General features: G+C 41.9%; 1 protein-coding gene across 2 annotated transcripts in view; it reads left to right on the forward strand.

Annotated features, from left to right (window-relative positions):
• The first annotated feature begins 15,091 nt into the window (after window positions 1-15,091).
• CHST11 (carbohydrate sulfotransferase 11) overlaps window positions 15,092-16,774 on the forward strand; it is a 315,350-nt gene continuing 313,667 nt past the window's right edge. Inside the window, exon 1 of one of the 2 annotated variants that reach the window (XM_051961318.1) lies at window positions 15,092-15,698. In XM_051961318.1, coding sequence (XP_051817278.1) covers window positions 15,581-15,698 — 118 coding nt within the window. In that variant the 5' untranslated portion in view covers window positions 15,092-15,580. The remainder of the gene's footprint in view (window positions 15,699-16,774) is intronic. The other variant, XM_051961319.1, reaches the window with a different exon arrangement.

The raw sequence follows: 16,774 nt of genomic DNA on the forward strand, positions 1-16,774 counted from the left end.
ATAAACATTTATTAATTGCCTATTGTGTGCAAGCTACTGTCCACTGATAGTAAGTCCATAGGAAAGAAAAATAATAATAATTATTATTATTTTGATTGCTAATATTTACACAGCTCTTTAAGATTTACAAAGCTCTTTAAATATATTATCTCATTTGATCCTCTAAACAATCTTGTTTGATTGATGCTATTATACTCACTTTACGGATAAGGAAACTGAGGCAGAGAGAAGTCATTTATCCAGGGTCAAATGGTTAGCAAGTGACTAAGGCAGAATTTAAACTCAGATCTTTGAGACTCTGAATCTAGTATCAATCCACTATGCCACCTCAATGCATCCTAAAACAGAGGCCTTTGAGGTAAGAATTTTCCCGTATCATGCCTCAGGTAGTATCTTGCTTTAGTCATCAGTAAAGTTAACTTTGAACTATAACCTGGTCAACCTTCAGTATAAGAGCACTAGTAGATGATTAATGGTGTATCAAGTATATATAACCTCAGACACTTAACAATTCCTGGTTGTGTGACCATGGGCAAGTCACTTAACCCCAACTGCCACAGCAAAAAAAAAAAAAAAAAAAAAAGCAAAAAGAAGAAGAGAAGGGGAGGAGATGGCTCAGTGGGTAGAACACCAAGTCCTGAAGTCAGGAGGACCTGAGTTCAAATCCAGCCTCAGACACTTAACAATTCCTGGTTGTGTGACCATGGGCAAGTCACTTAACCCCAACTGCCTCAGCAAAAAGCATCACCTGGCGATTATAGTGGAGCTGCTCGCACTGGACACTGCTCTTCTGGTGGGTTATAAAACCTGTCTGCTGGAGCCAGTGCATCTTTATCAAAGATTAAAAAATTAATGGTATAGAGAACTAAATTTAGAAGTTCTCTAGGGTTACCCGTTGCTCCCCTTTTCTTTTGTTTTTGGAGGAGTGTCTTAATGTCCCTGTTTCTTCTTTCTATGATTGCCTGACCTTGAGGATTAAAGGATATTGGATTCATCCTTGTGATAAAGAACTCTTTTTCTCCCACTGTGGATTCCAACTAATTTCGAATTTGGATCTCTTAAGGATCTGATTGAATGTCACAGGGATTAAGTGACTTGCCTAGCTTCATATCCATATCAAAGGTGGGATTGGAATTCAGGTTTTGCTTACTTTAAGTCTGATCCCATTCATTATACCATAAAGTCATTCATGGTAAACAACAATAAAATTCCCTTGATTTACAATTTAAAGAAGGTTCCATCTCTTCCTCCTTCCCTCTCTCTGTCTCTTTCTGTGTCTGTCTCTGCCTTTCTGTCTCTCTCTGTCTCTGTCTCTCTCTCTGTCTCTGTTTCTCTCTCTCTCTCTCTCTCTCTCTCTCTCTCTCTCTCTCTCTCTCTCTCTCTCTCTCTCTCTCTTTCACACACACACACACACACACACACACACACACACCCCACTCCTACTCCAAACTGAAAATGAACAAAGTCAACATGTTACAAATTCATGATTGGCTTAATGTAGGGACTCCTGGTGTGGGAACTCTTTAAATCTATTCAGATTGCAAACTGTCTTTAATTTATAGTCCTAAAGAGTTGCCTGAAACTCAGACAAGTTAAATGACTTTCTTGTGATTACACAGTAATTCAGTAATTTGAGAAGGGATTTGAAAACAGTATTTTCCCAAGGCTTGTCTCTCAATCCCACTACACCATGCTGCCTTTCATAAAGAAAATATTGCCTCAGATTTTTAAATTTTAAAAATTATGGGAGTTGTGTATAAATGACCATAATACATGAGCAACAAAGTGTGAAACATCTGTGAACATAATCCAGTGTTGGAATTCAACAAAATTGAAAACAAACTCCATTCTTCTTCAGGATCTCCCTCAATTCCTTTAAAGACTGACTCTGGGGCTACCTCCTCCAGAATGGCATTCTTGATTCTCCGGACATTAGCGCAGTCTTCCTTCACCCGTCCCAAATTACCTTGTATTTATTTTCTAAATATTTTGTATAGGCTATATCATATTTTATCCTAGTAGAATATAAGCCTATAGAGGACAGGACTAGTTGTTTTTGTCTTTGTACCTCAATGCTTAGAAGCTGACAATAGGTGTTAAATAAATGCTTGTTGAATAGAACAAAATTACTGGTGATATGTTTTAGATTTACATGGTCATTGTCTTACATAGTAGAATCTCAGATTTGGAATTCAGCCCTCAAGGAATTTTTGTTCTAAAGTTAGATGGCTCTAAGGACTGAATGTTGGACTTGGAATTGGAAACGCCAAAGTTCAAATCATGCCTTGGACATTTACTAGCTGTACGACTCTGGGCAAGCCATTTAACCTTTCTCAGCCTTAGTTTTCTCATCTGAAAAATGGGGATTATAGGAGTATCTTCCTCCAAAGATTATTTGAAGAATCAAACTGGGATAGTATATGTAAATAAACTTTAAAGGGCTGTATAAATGCTATTATCAAAAGAGATATTTGTAAAGTGCTTAGCATAGTGCTTCACCCATAATTGATATTTAATTAACACATGTTGCCATAATCATCAACATCCCCTTCCACTACCACCACCACCACTATCATTAATTATACTTATCTTCCTAAAATGGAGTGTCCAGAACTAAATATAATATTTGAGATATGGTTTTTCCAGGGCAGCAGACAACAATGTTATCATCTCCCTAGTTTGGCTGCTGAATTATGCTATTGACTTATATTGAGATTGCAGTCCACTAAAACCTTCAGATAGTTTTCATAAAAACTATGATCTAGCTTTCTTTTCTTTGACCATTTTGTATCTGTGTAATTGATTTTTTAACTCAACCATAGGCCTTTACATTTACACCTATTAAATTTGGACTTGTTAGATGTCTCCCATACTAAATCTGTCTTCTAACATATTAGTTGCTGTTCCCAGGTTTGTGTTATCTAGAAATGAGATAACCATTCCAATAATTTCTTCTTCCAAATTATCAATAAAAATGTTGAGCTGAACAGGGTGCAGGCCAGATCCATGGAGGCTACTATTCCACTTGAGATCTCCTTTCCAGTAAAATGTCCATTAATAACTTACTCTTTGGGTTCCAATATTTAATGATCTATTAATCTATCTAATGTATTATCATTTAGTCTGTGTCTCTCCATCTACTCAATAAATATATTATGAGAGAGCTAGAGAAATGCCTTAATGATATAGGTATAACCTATATATTTGTCATTCCTTGATTTACCAATCTAGTCATCCTGCCAAAAAAGGTAGTGAAGAAACTCTGGAATGATGTTCTTGATGAAGTCATGTGGGCTCTCTTTACAAATGCTCACAAGCCATCCTTTTGATAACATTCTGGGTTTTTCTTAACAAATAAAGTCAGGGTCAATGGCCTATAATTTGATGAATCCACCCTCTTCCTTTTAAAAAAAAGTTAGATAATGTTTGTCCACCTCTAGTCCTGTAATACCTTTCCTATTTTCCTCAGTTTTTCACAACCCTCTGACTTAATCCCATTTGCCTCAGTTTCCTCATCTGTAAAATGAGCTGGATGGAGAAAGAAATGGAAAACTACTCCAGATTCCTTGCCAAGAAACACTGAAATTGGGTCATGACGAGTCAGACATGACTGAAATGACCCACCTACAGCCACCATTTTGGATGGTCAAGAAAAGATGGAAGGTTAGGAATACACCAGATTCTAAGGTCAGAGCTGCCTCGATATTTGTGATTTACCAGGAAGATGATGACCCTTCCAGTAATGAGAAGAAAGCCAGACTGAGATGGGAATTGTTTGGAAGCTTAGAAGGTAAATTGTTCCCATCCCTAGAAACACTCTTAAATTCACCAATACAGTCACATCCTTTCTTTGATCATAATAGCCAACATTTTGACGATGTCTGCTGTATTTTGTGTGCCACTAGCTGGGTTTCTATGACTGGAGGCCCTTTTTTTTGTTTCACCTCCTGGAACATCTAATTAAATACTCACCAGAAATTTGGAAATCAAGATTTTTCTAATTCCTCTGTGAATCCAGGTGGAAATACCTCATTTAATTCTATCTTGTCACAGTGATCTCTCTCTCTCTCTCCTCAAGTTTCTCATTGTTCTTCCCTTGGACTTTAATCTTTGTTCTTATGAGTCTCTCATAACTCTTTGGATATGTAGGACTGTAGCATTATAGGATATAGCCTCTTGAACTACCCCCATCCCATGAAATTAGAAGCACCTTGAGAGCAGAGAATTAATTGTATCTGTCTTTTCCTATATTTCAAATATTTTACACACAATAAGCTCTTCATAAATGCTGAATTGAATTGAATTTGCTTCTTTTAATTAATCAACCATCAACTAGTATTTATTAAGTGCTTACTATATAATAGGTAGTGTACAAAGTACTAAGGAATCAAATAATCCTTGTCTTCAAGGAGCTTACCTTTTCGTAAGACTGTTGTAGAAGAAATACATGTAAAAGGTTGTGTTAGTTTTCCCCTAAAAATTGAAAATCATCCTGGAGGATCAGGTGGGTGACTCAATGGATTGAGCACCAGCCCTGGATTCAGAAGGAACCGAATTCAAATCCCATCTCTGACATTTACTAGCTGTGTGTCCCTGGGCAAGTCATTTAACCCCGATTGCATCAAAAAGAAATAATTCTCCAGGCAACTTGATCCAGAGGACTAAAGTTTAGACATATTGAGATTATCGAGAAATTGTTCCAAATGCAGAGGCAGAAGAACAATGCCCAGTTGGATCAATGTTGTGTCACTCACTGCTTGAATACTTTCCCATATTTTTGTTAAATAAATCTCCTTTGGATATATATTCATGGAATCATAGGCACATTCACTTAGAGGTGTAAAGCACTTCAAAGGTCCTCTAATCCCATTTTACAAATAAGGTAACTGAGTCCTAGTCACTTGCTCAAGGTCATTGGATTGTAAACTTCAAAGATTAAATGGCCCACTAAACCTCTCATTTTGTTTAAATTGTGATTGATTAATCTTGGGCTGATGAGGGTCAAGCCTAGCCCAGAAGACAGTGAGCCAACATGTATAGGTATACCTATATAGGTACACATAGGTTCATAGATAGGTATATTTAAATAAGTACAAATAGGTCATAACTTTTCACTCCCATTCCCATTCCCACGAAGACACTAAGGATAGGTCATTAGTTATTTTCTTTTAAAAAATGTCATAGATGCCTAGCTGTGTGACCCTGGGCAAGTCACTTAACCCCAATTGCCTCAACAACAACAAAATGTAATTGATGTCTTATCTTTACATTATAGCCATTTTTTTTTTTTGGTTAGTAAGCATCACATCTGGGGTTATGACCTCATTTTATGTTAATAAGCATCACATCTGGGGATGTGATCTCATTTCATATCAGTAAGCATCATATGTAAAGGAAGATCTCTGCTCAATATAAGGAAACTCTTTTATCTGGTGCTGTCCAAGGAATGGACCATTTAGGGTGGTGCTGAATTCCCTATAAAAGGAAGTCTTCAAGTGTAGACTAGATGACAACTTATTAGGAACAATTGATTTAGAGGTAGAAGGGTTCTTAGAAAGCTTTTAGTACATACAACTCCTTCATTTTTATAGTTAATAAAATGGAGACCCAGAAAGATCAAAGAAATTTGCCCAAGTTGACAAAGAAAGTCACATGCAGAGCCAAGATGGGAACCCAGGTGTTCTAACTACAAATTTGTGGTTCTTTCTACTACACTGAGCATTTTTCAGTCCTACATTCTTGCCATGTAGCCCAGCCTCCCTTTACTTTTCTTGAAATAATTTGGAATCTGGAATCAGACACAAGATTGCCATTTGGGAGCGCTGAGGAACCTTTCTGTTAGCAGAGAATGTTAGAATTGCAAGGCATCATGGAATGTCAGAGATAGGAAGAATTTGGGAAGATGAAATGTTAGAACTGCAAGAGATCTTAGAACCCAGAAGGGCAGAGATGGAAGGGCTATGGGAACATAGAGTGTGAGAATAGAGACTTCAGGACATAATTATGTCAAAACTGGGAATTACCTTAAAGGAAGGGATGGAAGGGATTCCAGTTTTATGGAAAGGAGAACCTGAAGTTAAGTGACTTGCCCAGGATCACACAGCAAGTAATTGAGAGAGACAAGACTCAAGTCTGTGCTTCCTGCTTCCCATCCCAACACTTCATTCTTCAGCACTACCTCTCCACAAGGTCCTCTACTTCAGTGCCCTGATTTTAAAAATGAAGGAACCGAAGCAAATGAATATTGGTGTCTTCCTCACTCTCATTCCATGGAAAGTCAACAACAATTCCAGTGGGTTTTCTAGGAGAGAAAAAACATCTCTGTAATGACTTGCCTATTATTTTCTTTTGCTCAGTTCTCATTTCTCTAGGTATTCTGTGATCTCATCCTTTATTAATGTCTTGAGGATACTGCTTAAACCATGGGGAAAATCCACTAGCCTGTAATTTAACTCCTCTGATGCTATTTCTTAAATATTAGCATTGGGCTTTCCCCACCTCACATGGCTCTTTTCCTCTTAATTTGATATTATATAATTGCATGTGTGCAGACTCCAGAGGAGAAGGTATCTGAGCTGAATTGTGAAGGAAGAAAAGGATTCTGGCAAATAGAGATAGAGATGAAGCTCCTTTGCCTGTGAACATTCATAGAGGTAGGAGATGGCACACCAGATTTTTAAAAAAAGGCTAGGAGTCCACTTTGCCTGGAAGATAGAGAACATGGAGAGGAATGTGAAATAATAAAAATGGCAAGTTAGCATTTACCTAGATTGTAAGGTCCTCAAATGCCAGCTAACAAGTTTTTATTTTATTCTGAAGGGAATGGGGAATCACTGAAGGCTTTAGAGTAAGGACAGGACATGGTCAGATGTGTGCATTTGGAGGATTGTTTTTGCAGCCGAAGCACAGAAGGGAGAATCTCCAGTCAGAGAGACTAATTAGGCTAAAGCAGTGGTCACTGGTGAGAGAAGAAAAGGTTTCAACTATCAACCCTGTAAGCAGAAAGAACAAGACAGATGCAGAATCGATTAGATTTGGTAACTGGGTGAATATGAGGAATGAGATAAAAAGTGAAAGAGAAAGGAGATTCTAACATTCTGATCTTAGGTGAATGAAAAGAAAAATAGGAAGAGTTTGGAGAAAGATGACATATAAAGGGGAATGAATGTCATGACTGCTGTTTTGGACTAGTTGAATTTAAGGTGATGATGGGATTTCCTTTTTTAAATAACTTTTTATTGACAGAACCTATCCTAGGGTAATTTTTTTTACAACATTATCCCTTGCACTCACTTCTGTTCCAATTTTTCCCCTCCCTCCCTCCACCCCCTCCCCCAGATGGCGAGCAGTCCTTTACATGTTAAATAGGTTACAGTATATCCTAGATACAATATATGTGTGCAGAACTGAACAGTTCTCTTGTTGCACAGGGAGAATTGGATTCGGAGGGTATAAATAACCCAGAAAGAAAAACAAAGATGCAAGCAGTTTACATTCATTTCCCAGTGTTCTTTCTTTGGGTGTAGCTGCTTCTGTCCATCCTTGATCAATTGAAACTGAATTAGCTCTCTTTATCGAAGAGATCTACTTCCAGATGATGGGATTTCCAAGTGGAGTTCTCGTAGAGATCTTCAGACAGAAGTTGGATGCTGACTAATTGGTGGGGACCTTTCTCTAGGGATCCTTTTGGCTTAGCAGCTGAAGTCTCTTCTATCTCCCAAATCCTTGGTTTCTACGTGAAATTCAACCAACAAAGCGATCGAGTCTGAGAAAACTTCTCAAAAAAAGAGAACTTCATTTTCTTGTCTTTTCTCATGAACCACCATCGATCATTGTTTTAATAATACATTTTATTGTGAGCTTTTGCTTTTCCTTCACTGACACTTCCCAGAAGTTTCTTTCCCTCCTCCACACCCACACACCTGAAAGCCTTATCTTATAACAAAGAATTAGGAATAGAGAGGCAGCACAGAAGGAGGAAAGTTCTGCAAAACTAATCAATATAGCTAAAAAGTATGATGTTCAATATAGTATTCTGCACCCATAGGTCCCCATTTCTGTAAAGAATGGTTAGGGGAACAGGAAAGATTTGTTTTCTTACATCTCTTCTTTATGGCCAAGCTTGATCATTATAATTATACAGTTTGACTCTGAGCTCCCTCCTTTTACAGATGAGATGTTGAAGCTCATAGCCATGAAAATCTGAGAACACACAAGTGTCAGACTGTTGGAAGGTTTTGCAAAATGCCAAGCTGTTGGGTAATATAGTGGACAGAGTCTCAGGATCTTTGTTTAAATCCTGTGATACTTATTACCTAGAGGATCCTGGGCAAATCACTTACTTCACTTCTCTGTTTTCCCCACTATAAAAGGAGGCAGTTGGACTAGATTTCAATTTCTTAAACTGTGGGTCACACCCTGAAATGGGGTCTTATAACTGAATGTAAGGTTTGCAAAATAATGATTTATTATCAGCAAATATTTGATTTGAATACCTACTTTATATACCTATACCTAGGTCCCTTCTAAAATCTCCTCCAACCCTAAATCTTTGATTCCGTGATCCTGCTTGTTTGACTTTGGACTGACCATTTAGCTTCACTGGGCAGGATTCAATGGTCTCCAAGGTCCCATCCAAATTTAAATCTGTGAGCCAATGACTTTATTTAGCAGACAATGGTGAGCCATTGCAGGTTACATCCAAGATACTGAGCAATCTCTTTATAGCAGAACAGTCCTTTGCACCAGAGGCTGTAAATAAGTTTTCTTCCTCTGTAAGATTCATAACCTTTCTCCTCCTTTCTCGTTCCACACAGCTCTTTGAACAGCCTTTCTCACCCATAGCTAGTTTCATGCCTATTATCCAACTTTAAATCATTTCCTGAAAGAATAGGACTTACTCTTTTTTCCTCTCGTAGAAGCCTCTCAGCTGGTGAAATTCTGTTGATTCAATTTGAGCGTTTCTGTGGTCATCCCATATTGATCTTTTCCTTCTGTTTTGTGCTTAAAGGCTACATTCACTGAGTTCATCTCTCCAAGAGTTTGATTCTTTACTTTATGAATTATTAACCAGGCTGGGTTAAGATGGCTCCAAGGTAGGCTTAGATTCAGAGAGCCCTGAAAAAAATGAAGATTTTAATGGTTCTTTGGGGGGCAGTCCTGATTTGTACTTTATTTTAAATTCATGACTTTGGGACACAACAGGCCATTTTCTCTCCTTAGGGAAAGTCTTGTGGGTACTCTTTTCTTAGCTAGGTCTAATGATTTTGCTTTATTAATAAGAGACTGAGACCCAGGTGACCTAGATTCAGAACCATGTTCCAACACTTGTCTCTGTAGTTACATCAATCATGTAATCTTACCTTTGTTTCTTGACACAGAGAATATCAATTGCTGAAAATTCTATTGTTCTTTAAGGTTTTCATTCCATTCTCATTTACATTCCATCATTGAAGGAGACCTTGTGAGGTGGGGAGCTATTATTTTTTTCCATCTTACAGATGGGGAAACCGAGGCTCAAAGAGGATAAGTGATTTGCACTTGAGCACAAAGCAGCTATGGGGAGGAGACAGAATTTGAACTCAGTGTTGCCAGATTCAGCACTCTAATCAATACAGCAGGCACTTTTTACCTGTTGCTCATTTGACTGCCAGGGGATTGTAGAGAACAGTCACTTCGCAGCCATAATGGAGAAAGTCCTGGTCCTCACTATTAAACTTTTTTTTGGCAAGTCACTTAAACATCCTGTGCCTCAGTTTCTCCTTTTATAAAGTAAGATATTGGACTAAATGATTTTTAAGATTCCTGCTAGTTCTAAATCTACGATTCTATGATTTACTCTCCCATCAGAGTATCCTTTTTTGGTTCCTGTTTAACACTTTCTAAAACCCTTACCATAAATTATAAGAAAGTCACATAGAACGATTGGATGTGAACTCTGCAAGACCAGATACTGATGGTATGACTCTGGGCAAGTCAATTAATCTGTTACCTCAGTTTTCTCATCTGTAAAATAGGAATAACAATAGCACCAATGTGCTTTGCAAATTTTAAATCACCATATACAATGTGTACCATATACAAAAATGGTGTTATTTTTATAATTTTGTATTATAATTCTCTGTATCTAGAGTGGAAGATCCAAAAGTGTGGAGCGTTCCTTTATGTAAAGATCACCTGTTATCTTGATGTTATCTCTTCTCTAGCACTTTGCTTTTTGGCTCAGGATACCATAGACACACAGTAATTTTTATTTAATTGAATTAAATAGAATCTGGACATAATAATGAGATCATTCAACTGAATTTTATCCTTAGTTCATCTTATTACGGGTATTTCCTGGGATTAGGATTAAAATATATAGTACTAGGAAAGGGGAAAAGTTTAGGATTATAGATTTAGAGCTGAAAGAAATCTCAGAGACTATTTAATCCACACTCTCTATTTTACAAAGCCAGACAAATGATTTGCCTATCATCGCACAGCTGTTGAACACCACAAGAAAGACTCAAACCTAGATCTTCTATATATTTAACTACATTATATTTATTTATATTGATAGGGCCATAGATTTAGAACTAAAAGGTAACTTGGAAGCCCTTTAATCCAGTCTCCTAATTTTACAGATGAAGAAATTGAGACCCAGCAATATAAAATGATTTCAAAAGGCGAGAAAACACTAGCAACCAAATTAAGAAAGGTTTTGGGTAGGAAGGAAATTCAAAACTCTAACCTAGTTCAATGTTAGGTATCCAGTAAATACCCTGAATAAATGTGATCGTTGACTGAATGACCCACTGACTGACTGATTGATTGCCAGTCAAGTTTGAGAAATATGCTTTCTATATCTTTCTATTTGATTCTAGTCAGACCATTTCTGGAATGTCTATTTACCACCAAGTGCCATATTTTAAGAGTAACTTTGACAAATTGGAACATGGCTAGGAAAAAGTGACCAGAAAAATAAAGGGGACTGGAAAATGTGTCATTTGAAGAATAGTGGAAGGAACAGGATATTTAGACTGAAGAAAAAATGATTCAGGCTCAGGGATGGAATAAAGTTGCAGGTGACATGATAGATGCCTTCGAATATTTCAAGGGCTGTCATATGAAAGAGGAAGTAGACATTTTCTGAGGCTCCAGAAGGCAAAAATAGGACCAAGGTCAATTTTAATTCAACAGGATCATAATTACAAAGTGTAATTAGAACTGTCCAAAAATGTAACGGGCTGCTTTGTGAAGAAGTCTGTTCTTTCCATCTAGATGAAGGGTTCAAGAAAAATCTGGCAGCCCACCCATCAGGGGGGTTCTTACATGCAGAATGGACCAGAATGACATCGAAGGCTGATCCCATCATTTTTAAAGAGGTGGAAGCTGAAGGTCAGGGGAAGTTAAGTGATGACTTAACCCAAGTCATACAGATAATTACCAAAAGTAGAATTTGAACCCAGCATCTCTGTATATTTAGCTGCCTTATATTTGTGTATACATGTATGTGTAGTTCTACATATGCATAGTTTCAGAATTGAAAGAGAGCTCCCAGGTCATTTAATTCAGTCTCCTCCATTTTACAGATGAGGAAACAGGCCCAGAGAATCTCCAAGGGCAAGTCACTTAACATGTCAGTACTTGAGTATTTTCTAAAACTATGAGAGTAGGTCATCTCTATGGTCCCTGAATTACAGAAGAGTTGGTAATCTTCATTGGTGGAGGAAGATTCCACAGTGGGAATTTCCTTAACTCTTTTAAAGATTTACAAGTTATTTTCCTCTCAACCATCCCATAAGGTAAGATGGGTAGGACATTATTATTGGTCTTTAGGTAGCCCTGCGGTTTAGTGGGTAGAGTCCTGGACCTGTAGATGTATTTAACCCAGGATTTCCTGGGTTAAACTCAAACCTCAGCCACTTTCCAACTGTGTGATCCTGAGTCACTTAAACCGTTTGCCTCAATTTCCTCATCTGTAAAACGGGGACAATAAAATTGTACTACCATCCCAGGGTTATTGTTTGGCTTGGATGAGCTATTTGTAAAGCACTTTAAATAAATGCTATAATTATTGTCACCATCATCACTACCATTGTTATAGGATCCAACTTTCCAGCTTTAGGGAACGCTAAAATCCTCCTTCCTCGAAGACGCGTTATGTTGAATCTATAAGGCACCACCCAGGCCACGAGCTGATTCTTGGCTGTTGTGGCGGTGTCATTTACCTCATTTCCTAGGTAAAGATAATTCCTTCAGTCAGTACAATCCCACACCTGCTGGGCAACTAGTGGGTTTTAAAGAATCGCCCGGGGGCGCCGAGGAAGCTGAGGATCCTGGCCACCGTCACACAGTCGGTCTCTGTCTCCCTGTGCACGATTCTCCGTTACCTCCCAGCAGGTAACGGAGCTCTGGGAAGAAAGGACTTCTCCTGTTGATTCCGTGCCAGAGAGGCGGCGACATTGAAGCAGCCCGACAGGGCTGGGAACCACCACGTGGGCACGCAGATGCTTGAGATCAGTTGCGGTGCAATAAACAATACCCACCCTTCCATTCGCCTTCCAGAGCCCGAGTTCCCGCCGCCACCTGCGTGACATTTCCTTCTGCTGAGGCCGAGCGCGGCTCAGGAGAGCGCCCGGGCGCCGGCATTTCCGACCTGCTCCAAGTGGGAGACGTGTCTGGAAACTGGGGGGATCACAGCACACCCACACTGGGAGAGGAGGGAGTTTTTAGAGCCACGCTGCTCTTCTCAGCAAAAAGAGAGATCTGTTTGCTGAGGCTTCCTTCCTTCTTTTCTTTTCTTTTCTTTTCTTTTCTTTCTTTCTTTCTTTCTTTCTTTCTTTCTTTCTTTCTTTCTTTCTTTCTTTCTTTCTTTCTTTCTTTCTTGCTTGCTTGCTTTTTTCTTCCTCCTTCCCTCCCTCTCTTCTTTATTTTCATCATTCCTTCTTTCTGTCCTTCCTTTTCTTTCTTTCCTTCTTTTTTCTTTCTTCTCTTCCCTCATTTCCTCTTCCTTTCCCCCTTTTTCTCTTCCTTCCTTCTTTTCCCTTCTATTCTTTTTTTCTTCCTTCCTTTATTTTCCTTCTATTTTCTTTCTTTTCCTTCCATCCTCCTTCCCTTCCTTCCTCCTTCCCTTCCTTCCTATATGGGTTCAAACCTCACCTCAGATACCTTTTTACCTATGTGACTCCAATTTGAACCACCTTTGGCTAATGAAAATCTTTGATCTTTCAAATTTCTTCACATGTAAAATCAAGGCATTAGAATACACAAGCTCTGAGGTCTCTTACTGTTCTAAATTCAACATCCTCTGAATTTAATAAATGCATTAAAGGGAGGTAAGATATGAACTATATTGAATAAATATTGTAGACCAAGTGACCCTCACCTCCATCATTTAATTTATAGGGGCTCAGTATCTTCATATGTAAAAGTAAAAGAGTTGACTTCTCAGATCCCTTTGGGTCCTAAATCTGTGATCTATGAGGTCTTTTGCCTTGCAAATTTATCCTTCCTTCTCTCAAGAGTTATTCCTTGTAATAGAGAATAAAAAGGGTGAGAAAGTGTATCCCTGCAAAGCTAGCCAACCCATTAACTATATGTAATATTTCAGACCTATAATCCCCCACCGCTGGAGAAGAGATGCATTTTTTAATCTCTAGAGAAACACTTGATATTAGGGGCTTCGTTCTAGAGCTGAAAAGGACCTTACCCTTCCAACTTTACCCCCATTTTATACATGAAGAAACTGTCAGAGATTTAGAGTTGGGAGGCTCCTAGTCCAAGTCCAGTGAAATCACGGTGAAATCACGGTGGGGGGCGGAGTTAAGTTATTTGCCGGATGTTATGAATGTTATGACTATGATGAAGGGAGGATCTGAACCCAAGTCCAGAGAGTACGATTTAATGCTGATTCTCCTGCCCGTCGTTACAATTGCTGCAGACAGCGTTCAGTTTCATTTCCTTCCCACTTAAGACTGTTACATCAACCAAGTATTTACTAAGCGAATACTTTGTGTCGGGCAACGTGCTAGAGGTGGGGGGTTCCAACCCCCCAAATGAAACAAGCCTTGGTCTGAAGAATGACAGTCGGTTTGAGCTTAACAACACCGCAGTCCCGAGCCAGGGCCGTTTCCCTCTGGGCCAGAGAGGCGTCTAGGACTTGGTAAAAGCTTAGGGCTGAGGGTCTCGTCGCTACCGAGAGTGCCCACACTTTCCACTTGACGCGTCCTAACTTGCGCCCTGCCCTAGGGGCATTTAAAGAGAGAGAGAGAGAGAGAGAGAGAGAGAGAGAGACAGAGAGACAGAGAGAGACAGACACAGAGACAGACAGACAAAAAACAGAGACAGAGAGACAGAGACAGAGAGAGAGAAAAGGAGGGAGCGAAAGAGACACAGAGAGAAACGGAGACAGAGACAGACAAAAAGACAGAGACAGAGACAGAATTTGTGTGTGTGTGTGTGTGTGTGTGTGTGTGTGTGTGTGTGTGTGTCCAGGACTTCTCGGAGTCCCGGCTGCCCAGACCTTGAAAATGCCCCAGTACCCTCCCAAACTGGCCACTACTTCCAAATTCTCCCTTTCCCTTTCTCTCCCCCCACCCCCTGCGGTATCCCCCGCCTTCAAACTCCGGAAGATGTGCCCGGTTGGGCTTTGATTTCATTCCCGTCCTCCTTTTTTTTTTTTTTTTTTCTCTTCTCTTCTCTTCTCATTTCTTTCTTTCTCTTTTAGAAAAAACCAAAACCCGATTTGTCATGGAAACGTTGACCCAGAGCCCAGACGGTTCAGCGGAGCCCGTGCGCCGGGGAGCCTGGGGACCGAGGGCTTTTGGGACCCTGAGGGAAGGAACGCACGCGCCGCCGCCGCCGCAGCCGCCGCCGCCGCCGCCTGGCTCCCCCTCCCTGCCCCCCTCCCTCCCTCCTTCACTCTCCCCCGCCCTCCCTCGCAGGGAAACAGCTGGACGCGACCATATCCCCGGCCGGGGCGGGGGAGCGCCGAACGCTCCTCCCCGGCGCTCAGGTTCCTCCTCTGGTCCGGCCGGCTTTCTGCAGGCTCCCTCCCCTCGCCGGCGGCCGGCGAGTTGCATTGGTAAAGCCCAGCTCGGGAATATAGCCTGGGAGCGCAATGAAGGAGCCCTTGTGAGCGCGAGGGGTCTGCCCAGCAGCGACGTCGGTGGCTGCTGAGGCAGCGGCGGCGGCAGCGGCGGCAGGAGCAGCAGGAGGAAGGAGAGCAGCTTTCCCATCGCAGCCACAGGCTCGGGGAGGCAGCGGCGGAGGAGAAGGAGAAGGAGGACGAGGACGGGGAGGAGAGGAACGTGGCAGGCAGGGCAGCCGGGCGCCGATCGCACTTCCCCACCAACTCCGGCCCCTTCCCTTCCGAAGCCCGGCTCGGAGCTGGGGAGCGCCGGACGGGGGAGAGGCTGAGAGAAGGGGAGCCAGCTCTTCCGAGCGGCCGGCCGGCAGCCCGGCAGACACCGCCCCCACCCCTCCGGGCTCGTCCTCCTCTCCATCCTCCGCAGCCCCTGGTGCGCCCCGGCTCCCGGGCTCCTGCGCCCCGGGCGCGCCATCCCCGCGTCGGCCAGCCCGCGTCCCGGACAAAGCCATGAAGCCAACCCTGTTCGAAGTGATGAGGATGAGTCGAATTTGCAGGATGGCTCTGGTCACTTGCTTGGGATCCTTTATCCTAGTCATCTTCTATTTCCAAAGTATGTTGCATCCAGGTAGGGGGCGCGTTCGCTTGTTTTTTCTCTTGATACATGTATGCACGGATTCTTTTCTCTTGCCGGCTCTCCTCCAACCCGCAGATCGTGTGGGTTTTCCCCCTCCCCTCTTTTCTTCTCACCTTTACTCTCCCTCTTCGACGCCCCACTCCCTCCATCTGGGGTCCGCTCGCTTCAGCTTCGGGATGGGGAACGGGGAGGAGAAAGTGGCCGGAGGAGGCGATCGCCTGCTCCTCCGCTCTGGCAGAAAGACATGGCCCCGGGACTCGGGTGTTAAGGGTTTCTCTGTGGGCAGTAGTTGTGTGTGTATGTGCGTGTGTGAGTGTGTGTGTGTGTGTGTGTTTTCCTCCCTTCTTTTTCTTTGTGTCTTTGGGAGATCATTAGGAGGAGAAAGGCTGGGGGGGGGGGGGGCAAGGCCCAGCAGTGGGGATTCAGGTGGCGTGAGTAGAAGGAGTCTAGACCTCTTCCCACCCCGTAGCTGTCCATCGAGAGAGCCAGAGTGTTTCTTTGACCGGGAGTGGGGAGACCCCCGATGAAAGAAGCAAGCACCCATTCCAGACCCGGTGTCAAATGAGAGGAGGGGAGGCAGGGACTGGAGGTTTTGAACAGCAGTACCTGACCACCAGGAGAAAGAGGTGAGCTTTCCAACCTAGGGGAAATGATAGACAGGAGAATGGGACTCAAAATTTCCAAGGCTGGGGGATTCTTCCTCTTCCCCTAAGCTGAAGTCTTCTCATCTAGCCTTGGGGAAGCTGCTGGGAACAGGTATGGGGAGAAGAGGTGGAAGTCCGGCTCCTGCTTCTCCCCATCCCCTTCAGTTGCTCAGGACTCCTATTACCCCAGGGTAGGAGCAGAGTTCTGGGATGGGGGTGGTCTCTGTTTTGATGGTGACCTTGCCACTAGGCCTCTCTCTACACTCAAGACTGGCCTCCTTGGTGAAACCGATGAGATCTCTCTCTTTATTCCACCTCCACTCCACTCCGAGGCTCTTTGAAATAAAGTTATTCCCTTTTCGATCAGGGCCTTTGGAAGCCAGGGACCTCCAGGTGTGCCCCTCTCAGGGTATCTCAGAGCAA

Source organism: Antechinus flavipes, chromosome 5, assembly GCF_016432865.1.
Source record: "Antechinus flavipes isolate AdamAnt ecotype Samford, QLD, Australia chromosome 5, AdamAnt_v2, whole genome shotgun sequence".
In the NCBI taxonomy this organism is placed as follows: domain Eukaryota; kingdom Metazoa; phylum Chordata; class Mammalia; order Dasyuromorphia; family Dasyuridae; genus Antechinus; species Antechinus flavipes.